Below are 17,817 nucleotides of genomic sequence, written 5' to 3' on the forward strand. Positions count from 1 at the left end.
CCCCTCACCCCCAATGCTTAAATGAGGGAAATGAGACTTAAGCCTGGCTACTCCTTTTCTCAAGAAATTCTTTCCTTTCACCTTCCTCACTGCTCCTTCATGGCCTCCTCCAAGGGTCTTTCCTTCAACTGTTCCATAGATGATGTGCTTCCCTAGGCCTCTCCTCTTTGTCCCCAGCTGATTACATCCACTCGTTTGAGTGGGTGGTGATTTGGGGGGGCCTTTTGCGGGCCTGGCTGCTTTATGCTAGCATCTCCCAAGAAAAATGGGACCTAAAGAGGGTTGAGTGTTTTGTTCCTTTGAAGAAAGAAGAGCATGGGCTCCCTTTGCTATGCACCAGGCAACTGCCCCACCCATCAGCTCTGAGGGCATCCCATTTCCAACCTCAGAGCCCGCCTCCGCCCCCACTCCTGCCCCACCCTCGGACCACAGACACACCAGGATGCTGCAGATAACTTTAATAAGGGATGGGCTGACGGATGGTTTGTGGAACTAAAGGTCGAAGAGGGAGGGCATCACATCTGTAAGGAAAGAAGTCAAAGGGATCTATCTGCCGTTTGCAGACGCTGTTCCCTAAGCCTGGAAAGCTCTCTCACGGCAAATGATCTACTTTTCCTCTCTCAAGGCCCAAATGCCACCTGGTCTCCAGGAGAAGAAAAAGCCCCCTTTGCAGAGAACCTTTTATACCATGCTTCTCACATTGTGTGGTTACCATTTCCCCAGGCTGCGGGGCTGTGAGTAGGGCCAGCTACACCTTAGCTGTTTCTCCATCAGCTCCCAGCACCTCAGGTTCCGTGCTTGTGCGTGGGGGGACCCCTGAGGCAGGTACCACCCCAGGGTCTCAGAGCACTGCTGTCCTCTCCCCTTCCTACAGAAGGTGCCACCCTCTCCCCGCGACCCTCGCCCCCCGTGTGACCCTGGCTCCTTCCCTGCACGCTCGGCCTTGGGTCAGGATCTTCTGGGCCCCTCCCCTCGGCCTCACGTGTGACGAGGCCTCACACCTGGCTGGCTCATACACTGTTGGATAGTTTCCAGCTTAGTGGAGGCCAAGGCGCGGGCCTCCTCTGCAAAGCGCCGGTGTCCCTCATCGGTCAGCTTCCAGAGGCAGGATCGGGGCCGTGTGCTGACGCCACCCTGCATGCTGACCGGCACTTTCTCAAAGCTGTCTCGGAAACAGAGATTGTGACGCACGGTATTCTTCCAGCCTTCAGGAGCCGTCCGGAAAAAGGGGAAATGCTGTCTGCAGACAGGGAGGAATGGTAAGGAGAGGTGTGGTCTCTCTGGGAGATGCCTTACCCTGGAGAATGTTCTCCCCGGGGGCCAGGAGCCTCAGCCCTTCTCTCACGTCGGAGAAGGGCAAGCTGGCCCACGACGCACTCTGCCGACTAAGCATGTGTCAGACCTCCACCTGGCGCAGTGCTTGTGCAGAGCCTCACCTTACAGACCCAGTTCACTGCCCCCACTCCCTGGCTCGCTTTCCTCCCTCCCTCCGAGGGCTCAGGAGTTTGACTTGCAACAGGAACAGAGCAGAAATCAGGCCAACAAGCTCCTGTCAGAGGAATCCTGGTCAAGGAGGACGCCTCTTGAGGATTAATACTCTGCGACTCTTCTGATAATAGAGGGAAAAGGTCCGAGAAACTCGTCATGCTCATGGGTACCCGACTCTCAAAGCTCAACGTAAATCCCTTCTCAGCCCGGCTTCCCCGGGTCCTTGGGGAACAGGCTGTGCCAGGCAGTTCAGTCCAAAGGGAAGGCATGTGAGAAACTGTTGGGGAAACCAGATTTTATACTGGGTGTTCTTGAGAGGGAAGATGGGAGAATTTATGACCCGGGTGACTTTATATGTTAAGGAACTAAGGTATAAAAAGGGTGGAGTTTCTTAGATGTGAAAGGGGGTGGGGTGGCTATCTTTCTGTCTATGTGAGGTGTGGACACACAGTCGGGGGCAACCCAGAACCAGTGCCTGGGAAAGGAGAAGCATCCTCTCAGACCCAGATGGGGGAACTGAAGCAGCAGCCCAGGGCCTGGAAGGTATCAGAGCAGGGCCCTGCCCCCTCCCTTCGCCCTCCTCACAGGGCCCCCCCGGCACATACCGAGTGAAACTGTAGATCTGTTGCACGTTGAGGCCACAGGGGGAACTGTTTCTTAATGCCAGTGCAATTAGGTGGAAGTAATTGAGAGGGGGCCGGGACCACAGCCCCCCCTCCTGGCTGTTGGCTTGCCGAAGCCTCCGACTCTGGAGGGGGGCCCTTTTGTGAGGGGACTGGAGAGCCACAGAGGAGCTGTCATCCTGGTCCTCAGCCTCCTTCTCTTCTGTGAGCTAGAGGAGTACAGAGTAGGAACTGGTCCTGACTCCACAGCCTCTACTCCAGGGGTGCAGTGGCAGGAAGGGGTGGTGGTCTAGGGCCACCATCTGGGCTTCTCCCCAACCCAGGGGCACAGCTAATTTCTAAACCCATTAACCCTTCGTTAACCCTAAGAAAACAGAACTCTCTGCTGCATCATCCCTGTGCCCACCCTGCCTACATCCCAAGTCCATCCCACAGCCCAGAAATCCCTACCTCCCAGTTGCTGGGGGAAGAGGCAAACCGCTTCCGAGGGGGATACTGGTCTCCAGAAAGTGATGGCGACTCCACCACTGTGGCCTGTGGGCATTTGGCAAAGTCCTCTTCTTTTGGGGGTGGCTGAGGGGAAGGGACTATGCTTGTCAGATTCTTCCCCTTACTGGGTTCTCGGACCTCCAGCTTTCCAGGGGGGAACACGATGTTTGGGTCTACCCACATCCACAGGTTGGGCTCGAAATCTGGACCTGTGCAGAGAAAAAGGAGATTGAGGGCCATAGGTCATGGGCTTTGGGTGTCCCGCCCAGGCCACAGGGCCGTGTCAGAGAACTCACTCCCATCTACTCACCATCTTTATCAGGGTTGGGTTTTTTTTCCAGAGGTAGTTTTGGTGGCTCAACTATTCGGAGTTTATATCTGGCAACTAGCAAAAAGAAAAGAAGAGAGTCAAAACATCCTAGGATTTTCATTTCGGCCCCTTGAAGCTTCCCTGGGAGGTGGCTATGGGCCCTGCCTGGGAAGTTACGATGCCATATTCTACTGGTTTCCCCTTACCTCTCTGACCTTTTCATTCTCCTCTGCATTCTTCTCTTCTCACCCCACATTACGGCCCCTAAACCATCTCATTAATGCCTGTTACTTTAGTCAGTCACCATCTATAAACTCAAGGCTTACAAATCTTTATCTCTAGCCCAGACTTCTCTGCTAGCCCTTAACTAGAACTGCCCATGGGATAACCCACAGGCATTTTGAACAACATTTCTAAAACTCAACCCCATTTTCCTGCTCTTGCTCCTGCATTCCTTGTTTCAGCATATGGCCCCATCTAGCCAGCTGTCCAGGCTAGATACTTGGAAATCATTCTTTTTTTTTTTTTTTTTTTTGCGGTACGCGGGCCTCTCACTGTTGTGGCCTCTCCCGTTGTGGAGCACAGGCTCCGGACGCGCAGGCGCAGCGGCCATGGATCACGGGCCCAGCCGCTCCACGCATGTGGGATCTTCCCGGACCGGGGCACGAACCCGCGTCCCCTGCATTGGCAGGCGGACTCTTAACCACTGTGCCACCAGAGAAGCTTTTCTCCATTTTTTAATTGAAGTATAGTTGATTTACAATGTGTTCGTTTCAGGTGTACAGCAAAGTGATTCAGTTTTATACACACACACACACACACAAGCATATATATACACAGATTCTTTTTCAGATTCTTTTCCATTGTAGGTTATTACAAGATATTGAACATAGTTCCCTGTGCTCTACAGTAGGCCCTTGCTGGTTATCTATTTTATGTACAGTAGTGTGTATCTGTTAATCCCAAACTCCTAATTTATCCCCCCCATGCCCCCCCACCACTTCCCCTTTGGTCACCATAAGTTTGTTTTCTGTGTCCGTGAGTGGAAATCATTCTTGACTCCTCTTTCCCGTACAGCCACACCCAATCAATCACCAAGTTCTACCATCCTAGTCCGAGCCTATAACCTAAAAGGTCTGCTTATCTTCTTTTCTTTAACTTACCGTATTGCAGTTTGAGTGATCTTCCCAAAATGTTAATCCAATCATGCCACCCTTCAGTGCAAAACCTTTTGATGGCTTTCCATTGCCTTTGGGCCAAATCTAAATTCCTGAGATAGTCTACAAGGCCCTGGCTCCTCATCAGTGTTGAGTCATTCCTCCCAGGCTCTCCACCCATCTCCAACAGACCACATCTAGATCCTCTGCCTTCCCATAAGCTGTTCCCTTTGCTGGAAACACTCTTCCCTCTTCCTGCTTGCCTAGTTAATTGCTACTCACCCATCAGGTCTCTGTTTAAACCTCTCTCTGAAGCAGGCCTTCTCTGACTACCTGTCCAAACACTCCCATAGCACACATTTTATTGTAACTACCTGCTTAGTGTCTATCTCCAGGTCTGTCTCCTTCACTGCCTGGCGCATGGGAGGAGCTCAACTTAACTGGATGAATGAATACATGGTGGGCTTAGAGTAAATCAGGTATATATTAGAGCTAGCTGCTCAACATGAAGCTGGCTTCTGGTCCAGTTAGGGGGAACTATCATTGTCCCCATGAGTGTCATCATATTACAGATGAATCTAGGTTTTTGTCTGGAAAATGATGATATACTTATTAGAGAGCTCAGTAGTTAGAAAGGATGCCCATTACATCGTTAATGTTCAACACAGTATTCTAAAAAGGAAAAAGTAGTAAGAGATATAAGAAAGAAAAAGGCAAAACTATAATTATTTACAGAGAAAAACATAGATTAACAGAAAACCATACAAAATCGATATATAAATTATTAGAACCAATAAGAGTCCAGCAAGTTTGCTGGATATAAGACCAACATACTAATCACCACTGTTCCTCTATACCAGCATTAAGAAACTGGAAAATAATTTTTTTTTTCAAAAAGGTGCTGTTCACAATAGCAACCAAAGTTATAATGTATCTAGGGGTTAACTCATCAAAGAATGGACCTTTATGTGAAAAAGATGTACCTACTACTTAAGGACCTAAAAAACTTCAATAAACAAAGACATATAATACATACTATAAAGATGCCAATTATCCTCAAATTAACCTATACATTTAATGCAGATATTATAACACATAAAGATTGAAAGGTGAGCTTCCCTGGTGGCGCAGTGGTTGAGAGTCTGCCTGCCGATGCAGGGGACACGGGTTCGTGCCCCTGTCCGGGAAGATCCCATATGCCGCAGAGCAGCTGGGTCCGTGAGCCATGGCCGCTGAGCCTGCGCATCCAGAGCCTGTGCTCCGCAACAGGAGAGGCCACAACAGGGAGGGGCCCGCGTACCGCAAAAAAAAAAAAGATTGAAAGGTTCTGCACAGTAAAACTCACAAGGGAAAAAAAAATCAATAGACAATAAACCAGAAAAAAAAATCATTTCCAGAACTCTCAATTCTCTGATAGACAGCTCCTACAAATCAAAAAATAAAAGGCTAAGACAAATCTATACATGGGTAAGATACGAATCAGTATTCAGAAGGAGGGGCTACCTGAAGATGCTGAGCCTTACTAGTAATAGGAAGGAACACAATAAAAGAATGATATAATACTTTACATCAAACTGACAAGAATTATAAAAAGAGGTAATACCAAGTGTTGGCAAAGATGCAGTGAAATAGGATCCTTTATTACATCTGAATAGCAACTGGTGCTGGTGAAGAATAATCAGGCAGCACTACAATTTACTGTCTAATTGTGGGTGTGTCTATTCAAGTTAATAGAAGAATTTATATACTAATTTTCATTGCTACTATCATCTACCAAATTCTCGGCCACTCCCCCTCATTTAGAGGAATTTAGTTCCTGGCTCACTGTCACTAGTGCTACTCCTGCCTTAAATCTTGGCTATTTCAATAGATACATAGATGATTATCCTAATAACCTGGGCTCTAGTTTCGTGAACTCTTCTCCTCCCAGAATTCTACCTTCCCTCCTAATGTAGACAGTCCTCACTGTCATAACCTAAACCAATAACTGCAACCTCTCCATAACCTCATTTTTGCACCATGTAAAAATGCACCACCTCCTCTTTCCAGCCATCTCTTTTGATACCAACTGATAACCCCAATCCATTGATCTATGGCTTTGGAGCACTTGTTTGGTTGGATTTAATCAGGGTGTGGTTTGGCCAAGCAAGTGTTCCAAAACCATAGAGAGCCAAAGGAGTCAACGGTGTATGCAAGAGAGTGAGCCTGTTTGGGGGATTCCAGGTTAGTTACAGAGAGGACATCCCCTCTAACTCTGCTCTTTGAGAGCAGGGGAAGGGTGATGGGATCAACAGATGGGTGATCTCAGTGGGATCAAAGGATAGTGCCTCTGTCCATCTCCCTCCCCTGCTCTCTCTGACACAGGTGGCCCCATGCCTCCTCAAGGACAGTGTTTGAAATTTATTTTGGCCTCGGGAGGCTTGTGGGATCTTAGTTTCCTAACCAGGGAGCAGTGAAAGCGCCAAGTCCTAATCATTGGACGGCCAGGGAATTCCTGTCTCCTCTCTTTTCTGTTATAAATTTCTGTCTCTGGACCATTATCATCATTCAAATATGCTGTTAATTCTCTCATCTTGTTAAAAACAAGAACTTCTTTTGTCCCCACTTTCTGTGCCAGGCCACTACTCCATATTTTTGCTTTCCTTTGAGGAAAGAATTGCCTATACTTTGTCTCCACTTCCTCTCCCTTCCACACTTCCTCTCCCTTCCACACTTAAACCCTTGCCAATCAGTCTTTCTTCTCCACCACTCCACCAAAACCACTATGATCAAGGCTGCACTCCACCAAAATCAAGGCTCTGCTTTGCTAAATCCAATAGTCAGCCCACCTCTGACCTGATCTCTCACAGCGGTGTTCCTGTCCTGTGACCACTCCTTCTTTGAAACACTTTCTTCACTTGGTTTCCAGGAAACCACAATACCAGTTTTGATTCTTAATGGTCATTTCCTCAGTTTTTTTTTGGTTTATCTCCTCTCCAATCTCTTTAGAATGGAATCCCCCCAGGGCTCATCCTTGGTTCTTCTCTATTCTCACCCCTTAAATGCCAGGCGTGTACCAAAGACTCTCAAGATTTATATCTGCATACCTCTCTCCAGAATTGCAGACTTATATATCCACCAGCTTACTCAACATTTCTGCTTGGATATCTAAAAAATATCTCAAACTCAGCATGTTCAGAACAGAACTCCTGATTTTCCTCCCTAAATATCCTATCAGGAGCTTACCCCATCTCACTACAAGAAAACTCCACCCTTGCACTTGACCAGCCAAAAACTCTGGAGGAGTCATCCTCTAATCTCTCTTTTTTACACCACACATCCAATCCATCAAGCGAATCCACCTGGTTCTACCTTCTCACCACATCCTCTGCCACCACCCTGGTGGTGCAGTCTGCCATCAGCTCTTGTCTGGATTACTACAGTAGCCTCCTAACTAGTCTCCTGGCTTCCCAGTCGCTCTACATTTACAGTGTACCCTCAACCCAGCAGCCACAGTGATCTTTTCAGACTATAGATCATTCAGGATCAGCTACATAATTTGCAGGGCCCAGTGCAAAAGGAAAATGGGGGCCTCCTTGTTCAAAAATTATTAAAAATCTTAAGACAGTGATAGCAGGACGTTAAACCAAGTGTAGGCACGCTATGCAATAGCACAGGTCACTCACTAAGCTGGCGATCATGTCACTCCTCTGTTCCAAACCTTTCAACCATGCTGCATCTTACTTGGAATCAACCCTAACGCCCTCAAAGGGGAAGACGGCTCTTCCTGATCTCCGCTCCACGACCCACACCCTCTGAACTCTCCTCTTCATTTACTTTGATCCAGCCTCACTGGCCTCTTTACCGGTTCCTCCAGACATATTCCTGAGGGTTTCTACACTGGCTATTTTTTCTGCCTGGGAAACTTTTCCTCTAAGTATCGTCCGGCTCACTATCTCACCTCCTTCAACTCTGCTCTTCTCATATGTTCCCAATGAAGACCAACCCTCATATACAATGTTCCCAATGAAGACCAACCCTATTTAAAACTGTAGCTGCCACCACCTCCCAGCCCCCATTCCTGAGCCCTCTTACCATGTCCTTTTTCCCCCATCTCAGTTATCACCTTATAACATACCATTTATTTATTTGTTTGTTTGTTTATTTATTTATTTTGATGTGGATTGCCTGTGTGGCCCCAGTAGAATGTCAGCTCCATGAAGACTTGTCTGTTTTGTTCATGATGTATCACATGAGTGTCCAGAACAGTGCCTGGCAAATTGGAGGTGCTCAATAAATAGTTCTTGAATCAGTGAAGATACAAGAATGTTTGTCAGCATTACTTATGGTTGCAAAGAGTTCCAATGGAGTTTTGTCTCCATCAGTAAGGAGAATTAAAATGCAAAAAGTAATGTATGCAGATGATAGATTACCACACAGCAATCAGAAATGATGAATCCGGGCTTCCCTCGTGGCGCAGTGGTTGGGAGTCTGCCTGCCGATGCAGGGGACACGGGTTCGTGCCCCGGTCCGGGAAGACCCCACATGCCGCGGAGCGGCTGGGCCCGTGAGCCATGGCCGCTGAGCTTGCGCAACCGGAGCCTGTGCTCCGCAGCGGGAGAGGCCACAACAGTGAGAGGCCCGCGTACCGCAAAAAACAAAAAAAAATGATGAACCAGATTTGCATTTAGCAACTGAAATAACTCTCAAAAACAATTTGAATGAGGAAAAAAAAAGCAATGAGTTTATGTAAATTAAGGTCACCTATAAAAGCAAAATAATGCTAAACAGTTTTCAAAGATACACCTATCTAAAGACATTAAATGGATTAGGGTTGATACATGGGAGTGTGGGAGGTGACAAAAGTGGGTGGGGATTGAATGAGTTAATCCAAGTACTTTGCCCAAACAGATGGCAATCATGTACCATGAATGTAGGAGGTGATTACCTCAAATCTCAACACTTGAGGACCAAACAAAAAAAGTTTTTAAAAGACAACGGTCAACTATCCATTCAGCAAATATTGAGCACCTCTAGGTCTCAGACAATGTATTAAGAGGTGGTATACAGCCACGAACAAAACCGATTTTAAAAAGATTTTAAGAGAAAGATGAACGAAAACGTAGTGTGCCCCGATGGCGTAGGCGCCACGGAGAAAAGGCCGAGAAGAGGCCTAGAAAGTTCTGGGATTTAGCCGGGGCGGGTGGGGTAGGATTGAAAGGCCGTGTTCAGGCAGGACCCCTGCCCTCCCTGGGCTTTCCATCGAGGCGGGGACTCCATTGCCCGGAAAAAGTTGGGGTGGGGTGGGAGCTCCAGAGCTCAACAAAGGGGGCGCGGGGCCCCGAACGCGACATAGTCACGGGGCTCGCGGGGGAGAGTGGCGAGCAAGTCAAAGGCCGGGGAGCTTCCGGCCCGGCGCGCCCACGAGCCTCCGACCCTCCGCGGCGCGCCCATCCCCCACGACCCCCCTCTCGGACACTCACGGTTTTGTTCCGCTAAGGGCAGGTGCGTAGTGGTGAAGGCCAGAAAGCACTCGTTCCCCATGTCCCAGTCCAGCAATCCCGGGACCTGGCCATGGAGGCTGGCCCAGAAGTCTAGGTGCTGGAGCTTCAGGTCCACGATTAGCTAGAGGAGGGAGAGCCGGCACAGGATGGGAGAGTCTGGAGAGACTGAGGCTGAGGCCTGGGAAGCACTTCCTCAAATACCCGCGGTCTGATTGACTTGGGTCGGAGCCCGCTCAGGTGTGCCTAGTCCAGCTGACACCCTTGCTCTCGAGCCTCCACGGAGTGCTTCTTGCCACGTCTTTCTGCAAGCCCCCCCCCCCACGCCGCTTTCATTTGGGAACCTTGGGGGTCCAGAAGGGAGGTACCCCAGGCCCTCTTTCCCCTCTACATTTGCACCAAGCTCTTTTATTTAGTAAATCAGTATACCATTGAAGAATGATCCCGTGGTGGTATTCATAGCTACTTTCTAGAAGTGTGGAAGATTTCATGGTTTATCCAAGGTTACATCTGTAAGTACATGGTGGAGATAGGATTAAATGGTGATTTTTTTTATAATTTTATTTTTTTGAATGGTGATATTTAAATTTTGTTTTTCATAATTTCAAATTTACAGAAAAGTCCCAAGAATACTATAAAAGAATCCAGTACACCTAACTCCTGTAACTCACCAATTACTAACATTTCATCACATGTTTGCTTTTGTCTCCATGTATGTAAGACATACATTATTTTTTTCTGAACTGTTTGAGAGTAATTTGCAGACGTCATGTCCCTTTACCCACAAATACTTCAGTGTGTATTTCCTAAAAACATATTGGTTTACATAATCAGAAACAAGAAAATCATCAAAATTTAACAATGATTCAATACTATGTTTAATATACACATTCTATTCAGATTTCACCAATTGTCCCAATAGTGTCCTTTATTTAATTTGTTTTCTGGTCTAGAATCCAATTCAGGATCATGCAGGGCATTTAATATTTATGTCTCTTTAGTCTCTAATCTGGAGCAGTTTCTCAGACTTTTATTTATTTATTTATTTTTAATTTTTTTTTGAATTTTATTTATTTAGTTTTTGTACAGCAGGTTCTTATTAGTTATCTATTTTATACATATTAGAGTATACATGTCAATTCCAATCTCCCAATTCATCCCACCACCCTCCCACCAGACTTTTAAATCTTTCATAACATTTACATTTTTGAAGAGTACAGGCCATTTATTTTGTAGAATGTCCCTAATTTCCCCATAATTAGATTATGTGTTTTTGGCAACAATACCAGAGAAGTGATGTTGTTTCCTTCTTAGTACATCACATCAAGAGGCCCATGATGTCAGTTTGACTCATTATTTGTGGTATCCATCATGTTTCTCAACTGTGAAGTTACCTTTTTTTTCTTTTGTAATTAGTAAGCAATTTGTGGGGAGATACTTTAAAGTGATCTAAAATCCTGTTTCTCATCAAGTTTGGACCCACAGATTCTAGTGTCTATTTACGATTCTTGCCTAAATCAATCATTACTATCATGGACTTGAAATGAGGATTTTTATTTTTATTTTTTTTTTTGACTGTGGGGTCTTAGTTCCCCAACCAGGGATTGAACCCGGGGCCACCATAACGAAAGCACTGAGTCCTAACCACTGGACCACCAGGGAATTCCCTGATTTTTCTAAATCAATCATTCCATCTCCATTTATTTAGTTGGCATTCTATTGTAAAGAAGAGCTTTTCCTTATCTCATTTTGTTTATTTGTTATCAGTATGGACTCAAAGGATTGATTCTTTTTTTTTTTTTTCAAAGGATTGATTCTTATTTTACAGAGTGGATCATAATTCAGTACTGTAATTATTTGTTTTAATTCTTAAATTGTTCAGATTTGGCCAGAGGGTGGGGCAGCCCCCTCTGGTTCCTTTGTGCATACTGGGTTTTCCCATCAGAGCTCATCCACCCTATACTGTGTTGCCTGTTGCTTGTCTACTAGACCAGATTTTTTAAAAAATAATTTATTTATTTATCTTTGGCTTCGTTGGGTCTTTGTTTCTGCACATGGGCTTTCTCTAGTTGTGGTGAGCGGGGGCTACTCTTCGTTGTGGTGCGCGGGCTTCTCATTGCAGTGGCTTCTCTTGTTGCGGAGCACAGGCTCTAGGCCTGCGGGCTTCAGTAGTTGCAGCACACGGGCTTAGTTGCTCTGTGGCATGTGGGATCTTCCTGGACCAAGGCTCGAACCTGTGTCCCCTGCACTGGCAGGTGGATTCTTACCCACCAAGCCACCAGGAAAGTCCCAACCAGAAATTTTGAGAGTAGTACCTGGTGCATAGGAGACCCTCAATAAATATTGTTTTAACTATGGTGAAAACAACAGCTTTCTTTTAAAAAACTTAGTGGGGGGCTTCCCTGGTGGCGCAGTGGTTGAGAGTCCGCCTGCCGATGCAGGGGACGCGGGTTCGTGCCCCGGTTCGGGAAGATCCCACATGCCGCGGAGCGGCTGGGCCCGTGAGCCATGGCCGCTGGGCCTGCGCGTCCAGAGCCTGTGCTCCACACGGGAGAGGCCACAACAGTGAGAGGCCCGCGTACCGCAAAAAAAAAAAAAAAAAAAAAAAACTTAGTGGGACTCTACCTTTAATATCAATAATAACAATAACTTTTATAACAATTTACCTAATTATAAAAATAATACATGTTTGATACATAAAACTTGGAAGTATAGAAAGCACAAAGAAAAAACAATGAAATAAAAATCATTCTTGTTATCAGAGATAATAATTAATTACATTCTGATGTATATTATTCCAATCTTTTTCCTTATGAGTGTTTCATTTTTGTCTTATAAAAAATGTTATTGTAATGCATCCACCCTTTTGTAGCCCTTTTTATTTATTTTTTATTTTTATTTAGTTTTCCTTTTATTTATTTTTTAGGCTATACTGTGTGGCATGCGGTATCTTAATTCCCCAACCAGGGATCGAACCTATGCCGCCTGCGTTGGGAGCACAGAGTCTTAACCACTGGAGTGCCAGGGAAGTAAGTCCCCTATAGCCCTTTTTTGGTTGTTGTTGAATTTTATTTTATTTATTTATTTTTTGTATGGCAGGTTCTTATTAGTTATCTATTTTATACATATTAGTGTATATATGTCAATCCCAATCTCCCAGTTCATCACACCCCCACCCCCATAGCCCTTTTAAAATTAGTGTATCGGGCTTCCTTGGTGGCGCAGTGGTTGAGAGTCCGCCTGCCGATGCAGGGGACGCGGGTTCGTGCCCCGGTCCGGGAAGATCCCACATGCCGCAGAGCGGCTGGGCCCGTGAGCCATGGCCGTTGAGCCTGCGCGTCCGGAGCCTGTGCTCCGCAACGGGAGAGGCCACAGCAGTGAGAGGCCCACATACAGCACAAAAAAAAAAAAAAAAACTAAGTTAGTGTTCGTGGAATTAATAGATATTGTTGTTCTTCTCTTCCATTGCCTCCCTCTCCCGGGCTCCTGGATTACTCTAGAAAGGGATCATTAGACCATTGTTCCAGCATCTTCTAACTCTGTGTCATTTCTTATTGTTTTTGCAGAATTTTTGGCACTTTCCTAGCCCCCGCCTTCTCTTCAGGGGCTTGTTAATTCATTCTTTCGTTCCCTTATTCAACAATATTTATTGAGTATCCACTGTGTTCCAGGCACCGCAAAGGTACTATAGGCCCTTGGGAGCAAAGCGACAACTCCCAGGGAACATAAAGTCTGGTGGGGAGAAAAGTGAATAATCACATAAACATAATAATAAACATAGTAATGCTATGAAAGATGGGATAGGAGAACCCAACCTAATGGGGGGTGGAGGTCAGAGAAGGCTTCCCTGGGGAAGCTGGCTTAACTATGCAAATAGAATGGAGTGGGCGTGGGGGCAGTCTTCAGAGCAGCCTGGGCTTAAGGAATAGTCTGTGCAAAGGCGCTGAGGCAAGAGGAAACACAGGACATTAGAAGGCACACGGTGAGAGCCAGAGGGGCAGTTAGGGGAGAGACCCAGGGCTGTCTTTGAAGGTCACCTCGAAGATTTTGGTCTTTACCCTAAGAGCAAGGGAAAGATCCTTAGAAGGAATATATATTGGCAAGGACACAAGTGAATGAGGATGAGCCCTCCCCGTCTTTTCCCTCCGTTACCCCACAGTACCACTCTTGCCCCCTCCGGCAGGGTTCTTCCACCTCTGCTCTCTCCTCCTAGAGACTCTTTCGCCTATTTTCCACTCCCCTTGCCCCAGCACCCTGTCCTTGGGTCTCACCCTAGTGGCCCTCTGTCTTTTCCTGGTCAGAGCCTCTCTTTCCCCCAGCGCTTCCCCTTGCCCTGCTGGTCCCCACAAAGGCCCTCAGGGCCCCACGTGATGCACCAGCCTCGGCCTCACCCCCACCCCAGGCCCCTGCTTGGGTGGCCTGCTCTGGAAGGTGCAAAACCCACAGCCCAGGTATGAGTCTGAGAACCCTGACTCTTGGATTCTTTTTTATTTTTAATTAATTAATTTATTTATGGCTGTGTTGTGTCTTCGTTGCTGCTCACGGGCTTTCTCTAGTTGTGTCGAGCGGGGGCTACTCTTCATTGTGGTGCGCGGGCTTCTCATTGCAGTGGCTTCTCTCGTTGTGGAGCACGGGCTCTAGGCACACGGGCATCAGTAGTTGTGGCTCGCGGGCTCAGTAGTTGTGGCATGCGGGCCCATTAGTTGTGGCTCGCGGGCCCATTAGTTGTGGCTCACAGGCTTAGTGGCTCCGCGGCATGTGGGATCCTCCCGGACCAGGGCTCAAACCCGTGTCCCCTGCATTGGCAGGAAGATTCTTAACCACTGCACCACCAGGGGAGTCCCTGACTCTTGGATTCTTATCCCATCCACCCCTTCCTGCCTCCTGGGAAAAGCAGCTTTGGGGTTCCAGGGCAGAGAGAGGACTGGGAGCAGCTGCAGCCTGGACACAGATTCTGTAGGTTCACCCCAAAGTGGAGCACGTTGAAGAGAAACACACACAGCAACATGGCATCAGGTTTTATTGTAGGAACTAAATTCACTGAGGGAAGGAAAAATTCCTGTCTGTCAGGGGTAGGGATTGGTTAAAGAGGTGAAATGGGAGGAAAACCAATTCTGACACGAGTGGGATGAGGGGAATAATAGGGAATGTTGGGCCAAGGTGAGGCCTTAGGGGACAAGGAGGGGGACAGAGGGAGGAAAGGGCTGCAGTGGAGAGGGGGCAGGGAGGGGAGTTGATGGCACCAGAGGAGCCAGAGCCTGGCACCTGTGGCCTGGGAGCAAGCAGTCTTTTCAGCAGAGGAGACAGGGGCAAAAGCAGGGCCCTGAGCTGGGGGAATGGACTTGGACTTCCTGGAGGAGCCTGCTGCCTGGTGCTGTCCTCCTCACTTTTGGGCACCCAGTGCCAGGGCGATGATGAAGCCCAGAACCAGCAGGAACATGGCTACAGAGAGCAGCACCGTGATGACCACCATGCCCCCGGTCCGGGCCATTCCCAGCCCAATAGATTCTGCCTTCCTTCCTGTCAGAAGAGAGGAGGGAGGCTGTTGTGGTCAGGAGCGGCCCCCATCCTTCCCAAGGCTCCCAGCCTAGTCCCTCATCCATTCATCCAACCAGCCATCCCTTCACTCATTTATTCACCCAACCAACCAACGACTCGTTGGAGGGATCCAGACATCCATCAAAAACACATTTACGAAGCATCTCCTGTGTCAGGCACTGAGGATACAGAAATTAATCAGACACAATCGCTACCCACAAAGTTTAGCGGTGCGGCCAGATGAGTCAACAGCCACTTAAAATGCCAAGGGCTCAGTGTGAAGATAGAGGTAAGCAAAGGAGCTAAGGGAGCACAGGGAGGGGCAGCTGCAGGATGGGGTGGGAGGGGCCTGGAAAGCCTTTGGGGGCCCTGAGATGTTACTTACGAGGAAGTGTGGACATTGGGACCTCTCTACTGGACTCAGTGGATGCCCCCTTCGTCACTAGGTAGGAAATGCTTTTGTGGTGAGATTTGGGGTAGAGAGGAGAGAATCCTCAGTGAGTATCTGGGACTTAGGGTAAGAGGGAGCCCAGGCCTCCCCCTTCACAGCTATGCCTCCTGTTGTGCCCAGGAGAGGTGCATTCTTGACCCCTTTAGCTGTGCCCTCACTCTCCCCCATGCTGACCACCTCCCACAACCAACACCAAAGTCAGGACCCAGCTTCTCTTCCTGTAGGCCCTCCCACAGATGCCCCAGGCCAGGGTCCGGTACTTACTAGTATTTGGTTCCTGGTACTAGGTTTGTCATCTGGTATGCACTGAGCCGGGTGACTGTGAAGCCAGACCCACTGTCCAGCACGCTCACCAGCTCCCTGCGTCTGCGGCATGGAGGCATCACGAAGCTAGATTTCACCACTGGGCAGGAAATTGGGGGTGTGAGGCAGGGTCAAGTTTCTGGAGACCCCAAGGAGAAGGGCAGTATTTAGAGTATGGATGGCCCAAGAAGGGGGTCAATAGGAAGGGATGAGTGGGAGGAAGGATGCCGGGTGTCCTGGGAAGGGATCTCTGGGGACTAGGGTATGCCTGGGAGGGGGTAGCAGACCTTTGCTGTCATTGGCTCTCCGAACCATCAGTGTGGCATTGCCCCCTGTGAGGTGACAGGGGGGCAGGGCAACTAGCAGGCTTTCCGTCAGCGCTGGGGACAGCAGACCAGAGAGGCTTGAGATGTTGAAGTCGGCTGGGGGGCAAGGAGGGGATACAGGTGAGGATCAATCCCCCTCTCATCAATAGATCTGCCCCCCACCCCTGGGGGTCCTCTCTAAGGATGAAGAATCCTATTCTGCAGTGCGTTTGCAGAACACGAGTCTTTTGCCTGTGCGACCACCAGGTGGCAGGCTTGAGCTGCAGAAGCTACGTGCTCCACCAAGCCGCTAGACCCTGGGTGCCAGGAGCGGGCAGAGCCCAACCCCACCCATATCCGTAGCCTTGGACTCTTCCCCACACCTCCCTGCCTCCTGGATCTGGGACCAGGAGTGTGCCCTGGGCCCCAGTGACTGATGCCTGGTCACTGCCATCACCAGTCCCCCAAGCCCAACTGGCCAGACCAGCCCTCTTTGAGAGCCCTGGAAGGCACAGTCCCTCTTCTCCAGACCCCTGAGCCCCTCCCCACCCCGGCCAGAGATGGTAGAAACCTGCAGCCCTGGGGGCCAGGACAGCCAGCAGAACCAGGATCAAGGACAAGGTCCGGACAGGCAGCGGAGATGCCATAGCTGGGAGCTGGGGTGGGTGCTGGCAGGCTGCGGCTTCCTAAGGAAAGTGCGGCCCTCCCCCGGGGGTGTCTGATTTTGTCCTGGGGGTAGGAGGGGCTAGAGGGGAATCCTGTCCAACCTGCCCCTTGGGCCCTACAGCCTCAGGGGAGGCCCCCAGACAGGTTTTTCAGGATGGGGAGCTAACCTTCAGGCCAAGAAGGGGGAGGCCCTGGCTGGATCTTGGTGGTTTAGTCACCTGCAGAGGGGCAGGGTCACTAAGGTGGGGGGAGGAAAACCCCTTCTTCTGGGGCACCCACGTGTAAGGGCATGAGTGTCCCTGCCTCACGTGCATCTGGAGCCCAGCCTGTAGAGGACCGTTCCCCTCAGGTGGTGCGGGGCTCTTCCTAGGAGGGCGACAAGTTCTGAGTTTGCCCTGGTGTGCAGGGAGAGGAGAATAACCCTGAGGGGCTCCTGAAAGGGCCTTGGTTGGGCAGGAATGGGAGAGAAGCTGAGAGAAACAGGTAGTAGGGGGTGGGGGCGGCAGAGCCAGGTGTTCCAGTTCTTGGCATCCACTGAGGCCCAGGCCCTGAGCTCTGCGAGAGGCAGAGGGGTGTGGGTGCCCGGGAGCGCACAGGGCTTCCCATTCTTCTGGAGAGTGGGACCAAGGATGCCGGGGAGGACTTCCAGTGTTCGGAGAAGTGGGCACTGACCCACCCAGTGGGGGTGGGGGTGGGCACAGTCAGCCTTGGTCAGCAACCTTTGTGAACTGTTTGAGAATAAAGAAGAGAGAGAGGGGCTTCCCTGGTGGCGCAGTGGTTAAGAATCCGCCTGCCAATGCAGGGCACACGGGTTCGAGCCCCGGTCCGGGAAGATCCCACATGCCGCGGAGCAACTAGGCCCGTGCGCCACAACTACTGAAGCCCGCATGCCTAGAGCCCATGCTCTGCGACAAGAGAAGCTACCGCACTGAGAAGCCCGCACACCACAACAAAGAGTAGACCCTGCTCACCGCCACTAGAGAAAGCCCCCACACAGCAACGAAGAC

At 49.1% G+C, this 17,817-nt stretch overlaps 2 protein-coding genes across 2 annotated transcripts; both read right to left on the bottom strand.

Moving 5' to 3' along the window:
• Window positions 1–492: 492 nt before the first annotated feature.
• FOXR1 (forkhead box R1) lies at window positions 493–9,590 on the bottom strand (the record flags this gene model as incomplete). Its single annotated transcript, XM_082843847.1, has 6 exons — window positions 493–521; window positions 1,002–1,236; window positions 2,090–2,320; window positions 2,562–2,809; window positions 2,911–2,985; window positions 9,530–9,590. The coding sequence occupies 6 exons, from the start codon at window positions 9,588–9,590 to the stop codon at window positions 493–495; spliced, it is 879 nt and encodes a 292-aa protein (XP_082699973.1).
• A 5,340-nt stretch (window positions 9,591–14,930) lies between these two features.
• UPK2 (uroplakin 2) lies at window positions 14,931–16,791 on the bottom strand (the record flags this gene model as incomplete). Its single annotated transcript, XM_082844412.1, has 5 exons — window positions 14,931–15,067; window positions 15,471–15,541; window positions 15,801–15,939; window positions 16,127–16,261; window positions 16,716–16,791. 5 exons carry the CDS (start codon window positions 16,789–16,791, stop codon window positions 14,931–14,933), a joined length of 558 nt encoding a protein of 185 aa, XP_082700538.1.
• Window positions 16,792–17,817: the final 1,026 nt, after the last annotated feature.

Source organism: Leucopleurus acutus (genome assembly GCF_964270905.1).
Source record: "Leucopleurus acutus genome assembly, chromosome: 8".
In the NCBI taxonomy this organism is placed as follows: Eukaryota; Metazoa; Chordata; class Mammalia; order Artiodactyla; family Delphinidae; genus Leucopleurus; species Leucopleurus acutus.